The following is a 16,922-nucleotide window of genomic DNA, read 5'->3' as shown; positions in this document are numbered from 1 at the left end:
AGATGCTGTGTGTTTGCTGGAAGCTGGATAAAGGCGGCGACGATAACGGGCGGCATTTCCGGTCACGCCGCTCAAAATAAAGGCTCGTTTTAGTCGTTCCTAGTGATTCGTTTTAACAGCTTTCCCGCTTTTTAGACATTCATGACACGCGATGCTTCCAAAATGAGGGTTTTTTGTTTTATTTTTAAGGCTACTGATTTTTTTTAAAAAATGTTTATAAATCAACACAACTAAAAAAAAACCCAAACAATAAATGAATGAAAACAAGAAATAAAGAAGTAAAATTAATTTAAAAAATAAAGTCTTCTGCCTTGGATCCACTTTAAATTTATTCTGGAAGCCTTCAACCACACATTCGATCGTGGGCGATCGTGGCTCAAGAGTTGGCAGTTCGTCTTGTAATCGCAAGGTTGCCGGTTCGAGCCCCGGCTCGGACAGTTTCGGTCGTTGTGTCCTTGGGCAAGACACTTCACCTGCCGCCTACTGGTGAGGGGCCGATATGGCGCGATATGGCAGCCTCGCTTCTGTCAGTCTGGCTGCCCCAGGGCAGCTGTGGCTACAACTGTAGCTTGCCTACACCAGTGTGTGAGAGTGAATGAATGGTGGAATTGTAAAATATTCCATTATTATTATTCAGAAAATCTTAAACTACCAATACCCAACCTCTTTATTTAAATGAAATGAAGCAGGAAAAGAATGTTTCAAGCAAAAATAATGAAAGTCAAAAAAATAACACAATAATTTGAAAAGTTATTTAACAAACCAAGGCACAATCATATTATTATTATTATCATTATTAGTAGTAGTACATTACAAATACAGAATATCACATTTAAACGTTGAAACCTAGCATGTGTTTTATTTTGTCGGTAATTTCGATTAACATCCGGTATGGTGCTACTTAATTAACGCGATTTGACCAAACATCTTCAGCTCTGACGTTATGCGCGCGCACCACAGTCGCCGCATCTCTCTGTGCAAGGGCGCATCAAGTCAAACAGACCGTGCCAAAATTTCACCAGAAATATTCGAAGTGTGACTTCAGAATTAAAGCTCTGAAATGAAACTCTTTAAAGAAAAGAATATTGCTGGGCATAAAATTCATAGGAATGTAACTAAATAAATATAAGTATAGGGACTTAGCATTTTATGTGTGAGTGTTCTGTATCAATTATAAGTCGTTCAGAAGCTTTTCTGAAAACTATTTTATTTCTTATTGGACTGGACGTTTCAGACAGGTTGGTCACGTGGTTTTTATCCTCTGACAAGAACCCGCTGACATGTGTCTTAAGGCTAAACCGCCAACAAAAAACTCTAAAGCCTACTAAAACACACAGTAAACAAATAATGAAAAAAGCTAACTGAACTTGGTTGTAGCTTTTAATTCAGAATACATTAATAACTGATCTTTTTTGTCTAAACCTCTAACTTATCGATGACTTATTGGTGCCTTTGTTCTCAGTATGTTTATGCTCTACGTCACTAGAGTAGCTTTGCATTATTAAGCATCAAAGCAAGTGGTTCATCTATTGTCTTGTAGCTACTCTCCTGTAAGCCAACTTTCTTCTTTTTTTTAAATTATTTTATTTTTTGCTTTTAAATTAAACACATCATGCTTATACAGATTCAACTGAGGACAATTACTACATTTAGCAGTTGTGAACTTATAAGCATGGAAAAAAAGAAGAAGAAAGAGGAAGAAAAGAATTATAGCAATATTAACTAAATAAAGAGTAAAATAAAATAAAATAAGAAAATTCATGCGGGGTGTGAGGCATGAATTATGATCAGTTAATTTTTAAGAATTCTAGAAATGGCTGCCAAATTGTACAAAAACTCGCCAGGTTCCCCTTTCTATCAAATCTTATCTGTTCCCCCCTGGCCACAGACACCATCTCATTAAGCCACCTTTTAAAACACGGGGCCGAAGAAGACCGCCACTGTAAAAGAATAAGTTTCTTTGCCACCAGCATACCCGTTTTAACTATCTGTTTTTGTGAAAAGGAAAAAGATTCGATTGATGCAAATGATCCATAGCCAGTGTACCATCAAGTGGTACCTTTTTCCTAAATTGGTTTGAAAACCACGTAAAAATTTGGCTCCAAAAAGTTTTCAAGACAGGGCAATGCCAAAATACAGGGAGTGCAGAATTATTAGGCAAGTTGTATTTTTGAGGAATAATTTTATTATTGAACAACAACCATGTTCTCAATGAACCCAAAAAACTCATTAATATCAAAGCTGAATGTTCTTGGAAGTAGTTTTTAGTTTGTTTTTAGTTTTAGCTATTTTAGGGGGATATCTGTGTGTGCAGGTGACTATTACTGTGCATAATTATTAGGCAACTTAACAAAAAACAAATATATACCCATTTCAATTATTTATTTTTACCAGTGAAACCAATATAACATCTCCACATTCACAAATATACATTTCTGACATTCAAAAACAAAACAAAAACAAATCAGCGACCAATATAGCCACCTTTCTTTGCAAGGACACTCAAAAGCCTGCCATCCATGGATTCTGTCAGTGTTTTGATCTGTTCACCATCAACATTGCGTGCAGCAGCAACCACAGCCTCCCAGACACTGTTCAGAGAGGTGTACTGTTTTCCCTCCTTGTAAATCTCACATTTGATGATGGACCACAGGTTCTCAATGGGGTTCAGATCAGGTGAACAAGGAGGCCATGTCATTAGTTTTTCTTCTTTTATACCCTTTCTTGCCAGCCACGCTGTGGAGTACTTGGACGCGTGTGATGGAGCATTGTCCTGCATGAAAATCATGTTTTTCTTGAAGGATGCAGACTTCTTCCTGTACCACTGCTTGAAGAAGGTGTCTTCCAGAAACTGGCAGTAGGACTGGGAGTTGAGCTTGACTCCATCCTCAACCCGAAAAGGCCCCACAAGCTCACCTTTGATGATACCAGCCCAAACCAGTACTCCACCTCCACCTTGCTGGCGTCTGAGTCGGACTGGAGCTCTCTGCCCTTTACCAATCCAGCCACGGGCCCATCCATCTGGCCCATCAAGACTCGCTCTCATTTCATCAGTCCATAAAACCTTAGAAAAACCAGTCTTGAGATATTTCTTGGCCCAGTCTTGACGTTTCAGCTTGTGTGTCTTGTTCAGTGGTGGTCGTGTTTCAGCCTTTCTTACCTTGGCCATGTCTCTGAGTATTGCACACCTTGTGCTTTTGGGCACTCCAGTGATGTTGCAGCTCTGAAATATGGCCAAACTGGTGGCAAGTGGCATCTTGGCAGCTGCACGCTTGACTTTTCTCAGTTCATGGGCAGTTATTTTGCGCCTTGGTTTTTCCACACGCTTCTTGCGACCCTGTTGACTATTTTGAATGAAACGCTTGATTGTTCGATGATCACGCTTCAGAAGCTTTGCAATTTTGAGACTGCTGCATCCCTCTGCAAGATATCTCACTATTTTTGACTTTTCTGAGCCTGTCAAGTCCTTCTTTTGACCCATTTTGCCAAAGGAAAGGACGTTGCCTAATAATTATGCACACCTGATATAGGGTGTTGATGTCATTAGACCACACCCCTTCTCATTACAGAGATGCACATCACCTAATATGCTTAATTGACCCAGTATGAACCTTCCAGATCCCTCAGGTCATCTGGATCCGGTCTTTTATCAGTTCCCAGAGTCAGAACCAGACACGGAGAAGCTGCATTCAGCTTTTATGCTCCTTATATCTGGAACAAACTCCCAGAAAGCCTCAGATCAGCTGAAACACTCAGTTTATTTAAATCCAGGTTGAAGACTCACCTATTCTCAGCTGCATTTGAATAAAGTACCAAATCCACACTTTTAAGCTTAAATTTCAAAACTTACATTAACTACTGATTTTATCTGTTTTGATTTTATATACTGTTTTGTTAGTTAGTTAGTTAGTTAGTTAGTTAGTTAGTTAGTTAGTTAGTTAGTTAGTTAGTTAAGTGGGTTTAGAGCTCTGGGTAGCTCCCCAGCTGGGTCTAGACTGGGTCTAGAGAGTATTTTAAATTCAGGGAATTTAAAATAGAAAGTAGCTCGTCCACAGAAGGACTGGTAGCTCCCCTTACGATAAGGGTTCAGATCGCACGAACAGGTGTGAATGTGAATGTGTGTGTTTAGTTAGTTAGTTTATTTGCTTGTTTTAATCAATTTTAAATCATGCTTTTTTTTGTTTTTGTTTCTAATGTCTCTGTAAAGCACTTTGAATCACCTTGTTGTTGAATTGTGCTATACAAATAAATTTGCCTTGCCTTGCCTTGCCTTAATTGGTAGTAGGCTTTCGAGCCTATACAGCTTGGAGTAAGACAACACGCATGAAGAGGATGATGTGGACAAAATACTCATTTGCCTAATAATTCTGCACTCCCTGTAGATGTGCAAGGGAACCTTCACCGATATTACATCTATCACATAAGGAGGATACAGAATTATAGATCCGGTTAAGTTTAAGTTTAGAAAAATGTAATCTGTGAATGACTTTAAACTGGATTAATTTATATCTGGCATTTATTGAGCCTTTCTGAATATTGGACAAACAGTTTGACCATTGGTCCTCAGACAGAGGAACACCGAGGTCTTCAGCCCATGTACTCTTAATTCGATCAGAATCAACTGGGATTATAAAGCACTTGACAAACTGAGATATCAGATGTTTAAAGTCTGCTTTCCGAATTATATCAAAGTAAGTATGACTTAGTGGCTTCAGTGGAAAGTCTAAAAAGTTTCGTTGAACAAAATTCCTTATTTGAAGATAACGAAAAAAATGTGATTGAGGTAACTGAAACTTTTGTTGAAGTTGAAGGAAAGACACAAATTTGTCATCTATATATAAGTCCTCAATGCATTTCAATCCCTTGCCAACTTTCTTCTGATTGGCCAATTCTTGCAAAAAGCAGGTCAGAACTATAGCTGGACTGGCCATCGGCCCCCCTGGCAAATGCTGATTTTTTGTTTTTATGGGCCAATGATTTTTGATTTTTTTTGTAGTAACGGTATAAACAATGAAAGGTGCTGAAAGGTGCCAGATGCTGGCAGATGTGTAAAAATAACTCAATTGTTTGGTGGTGGCTATGGCAGAGCTTCAACAGAGTCCAGCAGGTGGATGAGGGAAAGGGGAGGCAGGAGGAGGAGAGATCCAAGGCGGCTGCCGGTGCGAGTGTCAGGTGAACTGAACTTCAGGTAAGAAGTTATGACCTGCAGTCTATCTGGGTCAGATATAAACCAACTTTAGGTGGAGTTTATTTTCGTTGTGCTCACTTTTTACAGTCAGTTACAATAACTCGTACTGTGTACTAGCTAGCATGACAGAGCTTACATAGAGCTGCTGGGTGGGTGCAATGATGTTACTGATAGTGAACTTTATTTCATTCATAAGGTTAGTTAGTAGAGTTGCCAACCGTCCCTTAAAAAATGGAATCGTCCCGTATTCAGGGAAAATATTACGGGTTTCGTATTGAGCTGAAAAGGAGCACAGTTTGTCCCGGACTTCAGCTAGAATGGAAAAAGACACAAAGCTGGATTTATTCTGCGTCTTTACGCTGTCAGCTGTTTCTTCTTCTCTCATTCTCTCCCCCTCCCTCTCCTGTTTCTACTTCAATCGTGAAACTGATCAATGATCAGCTGATCGGCTTTTCTCTCTTGTTTGTTTATCGCCCACTTTGCGCCAGAAAGAGGAAACCAGCGGATGTCGCGCTAAACAACAGCAGCACGTTTAAGCTTGATCAGCTGTTGTTAGAATTTATTTGATATTAATTTCTAGTATCAGCTGATGTTTGCTGGAGCCACAGCTGTAAAAGCTGCTGGTCATGGTATCAGTTTGGATATGTGATGAGAGGGAAACATGAAGATGAAACCAGGAGATGCCCTTACTGAATCATCAGAGCTGAACAGGTGATGGAGAAACAGGTTTACCTTTATAGGTGGTTTGAATGAGTTTAAGGGAAGTTATGAACTGTTTCTGAGAAATAACACCAGGATCCTTTTCGGTGTAGCTGACAGCTGGTAACTGTGCAGGGGTGGGTCTAGCAAAGTTCTGTCAGGGGGCCATGTAGGGCATTAACAGGGAAAGGGGGGCACAAAGAAATACTTTTCTTTCTTATTCTCATTTAAAATGTCTCGCTTTTATTAAATAATTATCTGAATCTTACAACCAAAGTTTTTATCTGACATAAAATGTATAGAAGTCATACATATACCAACAAGACAGTGTACATGACTGTCACAACAGCGTCTGTTTTCATTCAAAGGCTTTATGGCTTTTCCTATAATTTTCCTGGTGGGCTGGTCTCTAGTCAAAATGCCCGGGCCGATTTTTTGTCCCAGTCCAGCCCTGGTCAGAACAGCAAACCGTCTGTGCTCACAGCTGTAGCTGTATGTGTGCTTGACCTGACCATATTAGGGATCTGCTTTCTATGACATCATACGCATGTGTCTACATTTTTTTTCTTCTTAATCAAACCACACATTACTCTGTGCTCTATAGTTTGTATTTACCCAAACCTATTTTGGCTGCTCCCTTATTCACAAGGATTCACCACAGTGCACATTTGATTGGGCAGACTTTTACACTGGATGCTTTGTCCAGACACAAGGCGTGTCTCCTAATTTACCTACTAGCAGTCAAATGCCATCCTTAGGAAGCACCAACCCGAGCTTGATTTACTGCCGTGTTTGGCTGTTACTTTCACTGAGGGCAGGCCGTACTAATTGCAGACTCGCCGTGAACCTCTGTTTGGTCTTATTACTAGCTCATTAACTTCCCCTGAGTGCGTGCAGTACTGGTGGTCCAGGAGTTGCTTCCAAACCATTTGTCTTCTGCTTCTGTCCTGGGTGCTGCTGCTGGTAGCAGCTCTCCAAAAGCTGCAGCCAGCCTAATGAGAGCATTTATCCCATTAGGGACATCATATTTCAGCAATGCTGGATTTACAGCAGATGTTTGCATCTCCAGATCGTCGGGACTGATAATCTGCTCCTGTGAGTCCTTTTAGGGGACCAACGGCAGCACTTTGTACTCACAAAACTGCACAAGGAAAAAGAGCTGGTTGAGTACCTCTAATTAAAGCCTGTCACTCAAATGCTCACTCAGCATCACCTGGAAATAGTGCAGAGTGGGCGTTGGGTTACAGAGTGCACATTGAAGTACATAATATTTTTTTAACTACTAATGAAGACAGTTTTTATCTCTTATTTTGACAAATTTGGCAGAAGACTGCTGAAAAACATGCCTTAATCTTTATCAATATCTTAAGCATAGAATTTTAATCGCAAAACTATGCAACAACTCTACAGGGAATCTAACAACGTGTTAACAACAGGCCATTATTCACAGTATATGATTAGGAAGAGGTGTCTCATCACTTATACTTTAAAAATGTATTCATGCGGCATTTACACATAACAAAGCCCAGGGCGCCACAGGCAGCTGCCTGCACCTTAGAGATGATGCTAATGAAGGTTAGAACATATCAAAGACTCCCAAGACTCATCAGTGACATTTTTGAAGGCAGGAAAACATGGCCACATCTTTGTTGGAGGGCCTTGAGCTGAGCCAATTTTAACGTACCCCCCGTGTGGTCCCTTGTTGAAGAGCTGAGGCAAAGGCCATCGCTTCACACAGATGTTGTCTTTAAGAAAATTATTAACAAATTGTATTTCAAACCCCTTCAGGATTATTTATTAGAGTCGTACTTCATACATAATGACACAAGAGCACAAAAAACAGGAACAGTTCAAGACATTTTTCTTACATTAAAGGACACCACGTGAAATTGTCTTCACTTGTCATGAACACGCAACGACCTCCAGGGTGAAAATTGAAGGCCATGTGAAAGTGCCAAAAACTACAGTTCCTCTAAAGCCACGTGGCACTTGTTCCAAAAGCAAATCAATCCCAAAGATGAATATAGCTGCTGTGATGCCTCAACATTAGCATCTGGCTATCACTTTTGTGGAGCCAGAAGTTACTGTACTTGGACAAAAGGAAGACGTTTTTAGCTAATGGTAGCAGGCTGTATTCACAAACACACAAGTAGCAGGCTAATAAAACCGAAGCACAAACTTTGATAGTTTGCACCACAGAGCAGGTTGTATTACCTGTCACATCTTTCTATTACAAAGGGCACAGACAGTAACACGCAAACACAAGTCCAATTAATGAAAGTGAGACGGTAGCAGATGGCTTGTATCTGGACACCTCTAATTCAAGTATCCAAATGAATTGATTATATTAAATTTATATAAAATTTTTCTACTAGGATGTGGTAATTCTGTAAAGTTGGGCATTTTAACATGGGCGTCAGTGTGGACTTTTGGAGCCAGCATCAAATGGCCATTAGAGGAACTGTAGTTTTCGGCATTTTCACTCCAGCTTAATCTTTAAACCCTGGATGTTGCCTCTTGGTAACTCGCCATAAACTTCAAATCTAAAATTTATAACTCTACATTATTAAAAATCATGCTTTCAGCCTGGTGCACAAAGTGTTTGGGTCTCTATGGATACTCTTTCCCTCTATGACAACTGAACAGGAGGTAAATGTTTCAGTAACTCACCAGCCATATGGGTAAGACGTGACACATATAGCTATCGCCAAAAACTTCATTCATGTATGTAACTGAAAGAATCCTGCTGCTGGTTCCTTTTGGAGCAATATTATTATCTGGAAAATAATGTGGCTTGCTGTGAACTTTAGATACCAATGAGTAAAAATCGCAGTGGCCATGCACATCTTTCATTTACAGTCTATGATCATGTTGAGTGTCTTCTTAGGCTCTGGAGGGAAAGCTCCAAACGTAACTGGCTAAACAACCTCAGATTTGATGTTTTCCCAATGGGTTTGGAGAAAATGGATATTTAGAGGCTAAGGTCGATCAAATCAAATACACTGTGGAATCATGGGAAACACGAGTCAGTTTTTCCAGGTTCAATTTGAACCATTATTTTCTTAATCTCTCTCTCACAAGTCCGTCAGCTTAGCTAAAGTGAAACATGAAACCACTGGAGCGCCCCTTCACAATGGACAGATTATTATGGCAGAGCATTCCCTTGCTGCTGCTCTCTAATGTGGATCATTCACCGAAATTACTGTCAGAATTAAACCTTCCATTTCTGGTTAATTGGCAAGTCTCCTTTCTGCTGCAGAAACAGTTTTAATAACTGCTTGGCTAAAAATCTGAAAGAAGGAAGGACCGACCCCCATCCCCATTCTCCCAAAAAGCATCTGAACCCTTCATAATGATTCTGAGTTTGGAAATTGAAAAACCAGTCAGCAGCCTATTCATTTAAAATTAATAATAAGCTGTCTCGTTAAGAACACAAAAGACAAAACTCACAGAAACTGAAAACCCTGAGAATTAGTGTCGTTGGAGTTTTCATGCTGTAGATTTTATTAAAGAGTTTATTCCTAATCGTATTAGGAACAAATTAAAAATGCTGAGTGTCCATTTAAATGTACTAGAGCCTCTTCAAGCCAGATATTCAGTGTCATTCATCACATGCCCTGCTTTGATTGAATCAGTCACCCATGTCTCTTTTACTATCTTAAACTTCCTCCTAAAGCAGCGCCTCAGAGTTCTCAAATCCAGAAGTCTTGTTGCCTCTGCAATAATAACATGTGAAACGCCTTCCTCCAGCTCTTCCACCACTTTTCCTCCATGGTAACGAAACTCCAATGCCCTGGTGTCCAGGCAGGTGGCAGGTATGGCACTTTTAGGGTCTCCTATGTCAGCAAATCTGTCCATATATGCTGTGAACGGTCTGAACATGCTGGTTGGAAGGTCATCCCAGCCGCAGCGTCCCTCCACCTGCGTGACATTCACCTCGTTTGCTGCGTCTGCGCTGCTGATCCTGTTGAACACTTCCCGCAGCTGCTGCTCGTCTGTGTCAACAAAGTAGCTGTCACCATAGTTGTCGTACTCCTTGGCAAAGTGCTCCCTGGTGGAAGGCGACATGTGGATCATGTGGCGGGGTTGCCATGGAACCACCTCCTTCTGGTCCAGGCACTCCAGCAGCCAGGTGGCCCAAACTATGTCATGCTGGTTGGATGAAATCAGGTTCTTCACGCGCATGTTCTCCACACCGGCAACCACGCAGTAGGTGTCCCGTCCAGGGTTCTGAACTACAAAACCTCCACACCTAAAGTGGGAATTACATAAAAAATTATTAATTATTAGACACTCAGTCATAACCACCACCTGAAGTTTCTTCCTGTTAAAAAGGAGTTTTTCCTTACCAGTTTTACCAATCGCTTGCTCACAAGGGGTCGTCGGGGTTCTCACTATTCTCTGTATTTTAGGGTCTTTGGCTTCCAAATGAATCCTTTCATGCATGAATTATGACAACCTCAATCAGGATTTTTTTCTTGAGTATTTTTATTCATCTTTAGGCATGAAAAAAAGAGTGACCCCTATGCGTGAAAGGGTTAAAGTGCCTTGAGGTGATTATTGTTGTGATATAGCGCTATATAAAGAGAACATTTGAGACTTTCCTCCAACAGCTGGATAGACTCCAACTCTTGGAATCCAGTGGATAATGAAAGTCCTTGTCCTGTTGTTGCCTCTCTAACCAAACTTAAAACACATGGAAAGCTAGTGCTGCTATGCTATAGCTTACCATGGCTGTAGAGCAGAACAAATGATATTGTTTCCAGCTATAGTCCAAGATAGTCGAATTGGAGTCATCTAACTGGTTGAGAACCTTTTGGAATTACAATTCATTTAAGAAAGCGAGGAAGTGCCTCCTGAATGCCAGTGCCACTTGCACCGCCACAGTTCTACTTATCCAGATGTTGTTTACTCAAACATAAACACAGAAAAAGTGATCATAATAACAAAAGTTGAAACAGATGTTCCCTGTTTCTTCACAGGGCTTGGCTAACACACCATTAAAGTCCCTACTGTTAGCTAAAGCAGTAAAGCTGTATCTCTGCCAGGGCTGTCACATGTTTACATTTATTAAAAGTTTATCCATTTACATTTTCTTACAATGTGTCTTCATCCTGTAGACACATTATAAAATGTATTTATTAACAACTTTATTAAAGTGAGAACTCAGCCACGATATCAGCGCTTTACTTTAAGATAGAATTGACTTAATCATAAAAATTTCATTAAAATACTAAATACGTAAAAAAAATGTTGTCTGCCCAAAATTTCTAATTCAGTCATATTTTTTTCTTTAACTAAAATACCAAACTAACATTTACTTTACTAGAAAAAAATAACTTCTGTTACCTGGCCACACCCTTTTCCAGTTCAGACTTGGGATGATCTTCGGTGCCATTCAGGATGCAGAACTCCACGTCCTCAAACATATCTGTTTCCTTGGTCACCCCGGAAAGGTCCTGGGGCTTAAATTGGTCAATGACGCCGATCACTTTCTTGGGTTTGACTGGGAGCTTGCGCTTCTTCTTTTGCGGTTCATCGTTGTCAATGTGAAGGTGCCGAGAGGCAAGTTTCCCAGACGCCTTGCTGCGGAACTGATCCAGCTCTGCCAGTGTCATGCACTGGTACCATTCTTTGTCATCTCGAATCTTCTCAATCCTGGGGAAGCGCAGAGTACAGTTGGTTTTATACATGTCGCTTCCGACTATCTCAGCCGCTTTAACCTGGATGATAACGGAGTTGCAGGGTTCAATGTAGACTTCCGGTTTCTCTGTTCCACACAGGATGGATGCTGGTGGGTTGTTTTTCCGGTAGACCTTCCAGTGTTTGGTGAGCTTTAAACCAAGGTCATACAATTCTTTCATGGTGTAGCCGGAGCCAATGCGGCAAAGGGTATGGAAAACTGAAGGTTTCTCGCCAGGCTCTGGAGCTTCGGCCACAGCACATAAGAAATGGGACATCATGCCACCCCTTCTCCCTTTTCCCCAGTAGCCACCAACAATCAGCAGGTCAAGCTCATCCATCAAGCCATCCACATATTCTGGTTTTATCTTCAGCCAGCCTTCCCCTCGCTTGTCAGGTTTGTAGATGGATAAAGGATCCTTCACCATGATCCCCTCTTCTCTGCTGTCAATAGCATCGTTAAGAGCATTCACCACCTCCTGCATGGTTCTGGCTTCAGCCTTTGGCACCAGATGCAGCCTTCCCTTGGCTGGAGTGAAAACTGTCTGAAGAATCTCATGTCGCTTCTTGAGACTTTCTTTGCCTAACTTCTGATCATTTATTAAAAGCACGTCAAACACACAGAAGCATGTCTGCAACTCTGAGTCATCCATCAGCCTCTTGATGTCAAATTTGCTCCCTTTCTGCATGAAGGTGTCTGCTGCCGGGTTGTATGCCATCATCTCACCATCAAGAATGCAGTTCACCACATTGCTTTTAAAAACATTGTGGATATAAGGCGTCAGTGATCCTTCCAACGGGGATCCTCCAAACTGCTGCGTGTACTCAAAAGCATTTCGGCTGAAGTACTTGTATACATCCCCATCTTTGTGCAGCTGAATGCGCTCTCCATCCAGCTTTGTCTCAATGTAAAAAGTGCTGTTTCCCATCTGTTTCTCCACGTTGCGGATGTTAGCCACAGCTGCCAGCATAGGTTTGAAAGCAGAAAAAAGTCCAATAGAGACTTCACTTAAGGACACGGCTGGATTGTGTAACTGCTGGCACACCTTGTTCAAGTCTGTGTTGACGTTGTAGAGCTCAGCAGCATCTGGGTGGAAAACTTGGAGAACGGTTTCTTTGCTGATCCCGAGCTTCATGTCCTTCAGAATCATTCTAATGAGCCACTTTTGCTCAAGAGCTGAGCTCTGGGTGATGAGGTGCAGCAGACTCTTTTTGACAAGATCTTTCTGCTTGGTGGCATTGCTGGTGGCTACTGAATCCAGGAAGTCGTTGACCTCTTTAATACTGAGATTTCCTTGGCTGGTGCATCGTTTCTTCAGCACAAAATACGCCATGCCAGCAAAGTCTCCAGCTTCTCCTTGGGACGTGGTCGGTGCACGGTAATTCAACAGCTTATTAGCCTCAGGGCCATTCTTTGGGAGGCCTAATACATCAATGTAGAGTTTAGCCAGCATGCTCTCTTTGATGCCATATGCCACTCGCTCTCGTTCAAAAGGCGGGACTATGAGGCGCATGGCAGGATAGAAAGAGTCTGTAGTTTTGGAGTTGTCTTTGTGGAGGGCAGAATGAAATTCCCGCCATTTCTCAACGAAGTACCCAAGGATCTTGGATTTCTCTGGACGGAGTTTGGACTTTTGAATTTTTTCTAATGTGGTACACAAGTGAAGGAAAGGAACCTGAGAAGCAACAGATAACTGACTGGAAGCATCAGTTTTGGAAGTGCTGTCCATGGTGAAATCTGTAAGACCAGTTAAAAGAAAGAAAAAGTCTGCTCAGTTTAGCCCTTCCTTGAATTCCTCTATTTACCAGCATTTAACAAATTAAATGAGTCATTTGAGAAATTAGTTATTCAACAACAACAACAAAAAGAAACAGATTCTTTTAATAATACAACTTTAAAAGAGGGAATTAAATCTGGTACCACATGTGAGGACTTAATGCTTTCCCCATTTTGTGTGAAGCTGAATATATATTTTTAGACATTCAGACAAAACAAGATGAAGCCAAGACTTGACATGCTCAGGAGCGCAACAATCCAGTATCTAGACTAGATGTTGACAAGTCCAACACACACACACACACACACACACACACAAAAAAAACAAAAAACAAAAAAAAACACTGAATGTCAGTGATAATGAGCCAAACTGTTCCATTTCATCCTGTGGTATTCCATGTTTACTACACCACTCGTCATTAAAGTAAAAGATCAAAAGTTAAAAGATCTTTTGCACTTGCTATGATAACATGTTTAGACTTGATAGCATCACAGAATTCTTGGCTGCACATCCATGATGGGACTGATGACTATGAAGGCAATTTGAGTAGTTGGAGATGATGCATTCAGCATTCAGAAGATTGATACATTGTGGTCATTAAGGGATGGACATGGTCAGTGATAACACTCAGATAAGCTGTGGAGTTTAAACAATGGGGCCTAAAGTGGGCCATGAAAATATCCCCTACATTATTACACCATCAGCACCAGCTTGAACCACTGGTACAAGGCAGGATGAATTCATGGCCTCACCAAATTCTAACCCTACCATGCTTGGTTTCAATTCCAGCAGGTCACCTTGACCATGCGTGCATGCCTAAATGCACTTGCTACCATGTGATAAAAAAATGATTGCACATCTTCTCATCACAGTGAGAAATAGTATGTTAATGTGATAGCGGTATTAACTGGTACTTGAAATCAGCAAATATATAAAGCCAAGGTATAAGTTGGAATAAAGCATGACTATAAAAACGCAATACATTGCTGAAATAAAAGCAACACATTTGTAATAATAATGATAATAATATTACTGCTAATAATAATAACAATTTGTTCTCTCTCACTTTCAATAGAACAACTTGTTTTTAACAACTTGTTTTTAACAACTTGTTTTTTGTAGTTTTTTTTTTTTTTTTTTTTAGCTCAACTACAAAATAAAACTTAATTCAGAAATAAGCAATCAACTTAAACCACTGCTAAATACTTGTGGGTAAAAATAAATTTTAAAATGACTTAACTGCTACTGTAAGTTTACAGCTGCACAATCGCTGATTATTGTTCCACACAGATCAAACATGCTCTGACATGTCTCACACTGACTATAAACTCGTTAAGCAGCAGACACTCCTACAGAACCGGAAAACTGTCTTTACCTACCTACCTTGTAAGTATTTAGTTAATAATAGCTATATATACTGAGAACTTGATGTCTGGTACAATAAAGAAAAGCCTTTTAAAGTGTTTGAAAAAAGAAGCAATTCCGCTTACGTTTCAAAATAAAAGTACTGTTGTCGTTTCACATTTGTGTTCGTCGGGGCATGTCTGCTCACAATGAGTTCAAGACCCTTAGTGACAAAAGCTAAAACAGATAGATACGAGTCATTTTGTGTTTTAATTATCTGAGTGAAATATTCCGTTGACAAAAAGCTAAACGTGAACTAAGCGCATCAAACACTCTGCTAAAGTAATGCCGGTTCCGTTTGAGAGAGTAATGACACATATTAGCAAAAATAGTGAAAAATAAAAGGTTAAAGATTTACCGTGTTTGCTTATATCCTCAAAAACGGCAGTAAAAGACTGATTTTTCTCACCACAAATACATGTTTACGCTTCCTCAAACTTTAGGTGGGGAGCTTCAAGGAAACCCTTCCCATAGAAACCGAAATGGAAACTTGGTTCCTAGAGACAATGTTTCCTTTCTTTGAAAGAATTATGAAAAATAATTACAAATTTGCTAAAAACCCACAGGTTTAGCATTCAAACAGGACAGGAAGCGCATCAAAGGTTTGTTCTCTTGGTAGTGCAAGCAACTGAGAGACGTGAATTATTTCTGAAAACGTGAAACGCCATGTCATTAATAAGACGTATTCATTCATCAAACCGGCTTTTGTCGAAAAGTGTCTCCGTCCTGTATTTAAAGTCACTGCTGTTCAGACACTGTATTCATGGGGTAAGTTATTGGGTGAAAAGCTGTGTTTGTGCATACGTGACGAATCTAACAACGCGTGAAAAACAGAGGTCAGAACAGAAGGGGTAGTCCTCCTGGCTTTTATTTGGATTGGTAATCATTTCTACTCTTTATCTTTGTTTTGATTCTTTATTGTGCTTTGTTATCTAATGTATGTATGTATTTATTTGTTTTATTATTATTATTATTATTATTATTATTATTATTATTATTATTATTTGACCTGGTTTGTGGTTTTTCTTCACCGATAACTCTTCCTCAGTTCAGTTTTATTTTTTTATATTGGGCTCAGCGGTGATTTGTTTCTTGTTTGTGATTGCAGATTAACGTCTGCTTTAAAAACACAAGCAAAAAATATGGTTTTTGTCCTTTCTTTTAATGCTCAACAAATTTGGCAAAAGAGACAAAGGATATAGTAGCATATGATGTTGTATTGTAAAAATAAAATAAAATAAAGCCAAAATCATTTTTCTATATTTGAACAGCAGGTTTTGGTTAAATCCAGTGAATGCACCATATATACCACACAGGATAACCCTTCCTCCATTGCAATTAAAGATTAAAATAAATTAAAGGATCTTTGTGTGACTCATTTGATCAAGAGGTTGGTTTAAACCTTAAACACATGTAACACCTGCTTAGTATAGTAGGGTTAAACTTATAGACTAGATTCGAGAGGAGTAAAATAAATTTGAGAGAATTGAGTGTTGAACAGCCGGCAGATTTATTACAATGTTACAGTGGTGCAATAATCCAATGTAAACAGCATAGAAAATTAACAGAAGATCAACAGAGAAGAGCGCTCTTTTGAAAATAACAACAAAATAAAATAAAATAAGTAGTCTCTTTAGACCTGACTCCTGATGAGCAGGATATTGGGAGTTCAATAGTTTCCCAGAGAAACAATCCGTATGAAGTAAGCAGTTTTTGCTCTTGCTTATCTGAAATCCTGCGATTCGAAGTAATTCAGACTGTAGCTCTACTCCTGCATCCAGAACAGCTGGCCACACTGCTTTTGGATTCGCCAAGAGTTTTCACAGGGTCTGGCTCGCCATCCATATCCAGAACCACTTCAGATCCAGGATCACAAAAAACCAGTCGGAATTCCCAAGAAACAAATACACGCTCTGCCTGGTTTTGGTCGAGAGTAAAACACATAAAGGCCTTGTGTAGCTTGTTATTTGCTCTCGGTGTCTTGCTCCGTTTTGCCTAGCTTAATGCAGCAACGTGCTTTTGTTGCATTCACTGAACTACGGAAAATCAAAGTGTGTTCAAGGGGTGTCGGAAATAATAATACCAGGTAAAAACAAGAAAATACTAGTAACCATGTCTATAGGGGTTACACACATGTTTCAGTATTAGGAATGCTTTGTTCATAACTACAG

At 40.0% G+C, this 16,922-nt stretch overlaps 1 protein-coding gene across 3 annotated transcripts; it reads right to left on the bottom strand.

The window, feature by feature from the left end:
- Positions 1-6,294: 6,294 nt before the first annotated feature.
- On the bottom strand, positions 6,295-15,214 carry lig4 (ligase IV, DNA, ATP-dependent). Of its 3 annotated transcripts, none has more exons than XM_085399054.1 (3): positions 15,161-15,181; positions 11,237-13,307; positions 6,295-10,139 (listed from the first exon to the last, which is right to left on the bottom strand). In XM_085399054.1, exons 2-3 carry the CDS (start codon positions 13,297-13,299, stop codon positions 9,470-9,472), a joined length of 2,733 nt encoding a protein of 910 aa, XP_085255180.1. In that variant the 5' UTR covers positions 13,300-13,307; positions 15,161-15,181; the 3' UTR covers positions 6,295-9,469. The 3 variants fall into 3 exon arrangements, with proteins under 3 accessions (XP_085255180.1, XP_085255179.1, XP_085255178.1); XM_085399053.1 differs by lacking the exon at positions 15,161-15,181 and adding an exon at positions 14,838-14,928; XM_085399052.1 differs by having other exon boundaries at positions 6,297-10,139; positions 15,110-15,214.
- Between the last annotated feature and the right edge of the window lie 1,708 nt (positions 15,215-16,922).

Source organism: Rhamphochromis longiceps, linkage group LG23, assembly GCF_057381845.1.
Source record: "Rhamphochromis longiceps isolate RC_006_pf linkage group LG23, R_longiceps_female_GT1.1, whole genome shotgun sequence".
In the NCBI taxonomy this organism is placed as follows: domain Eukaryota; kingdom Metazoa; phylum Chordata; class Actinopteri; order Cichliformes; family Cichlidae; genus Rhamphochromis; species Rhamphochromis longiceps.
The sequence above is the reverse complement of the archived record's forward strand: the minus strand, read 5'-3'. Positions and strand labels throughout refer to the sequence as shown.

Excerpts from the sequence above, each read along its gene's own strand:
- lig4 (XM_085399052.1), bottom strand. The coding sequence starts at position 13,299 with ATGGACAGCACTTCCAAAACTGATGCTTCCAGTCAGTTATCTGTTGCT. Across the intron at positions 10,140-11,236 it reads CTGGAAAAGGGTGTGGCCAG|GTGTGGAGGTTTTGTAGTTC; the intron begins GTAACAGAAGTT and ends TTCCCACTTTAG.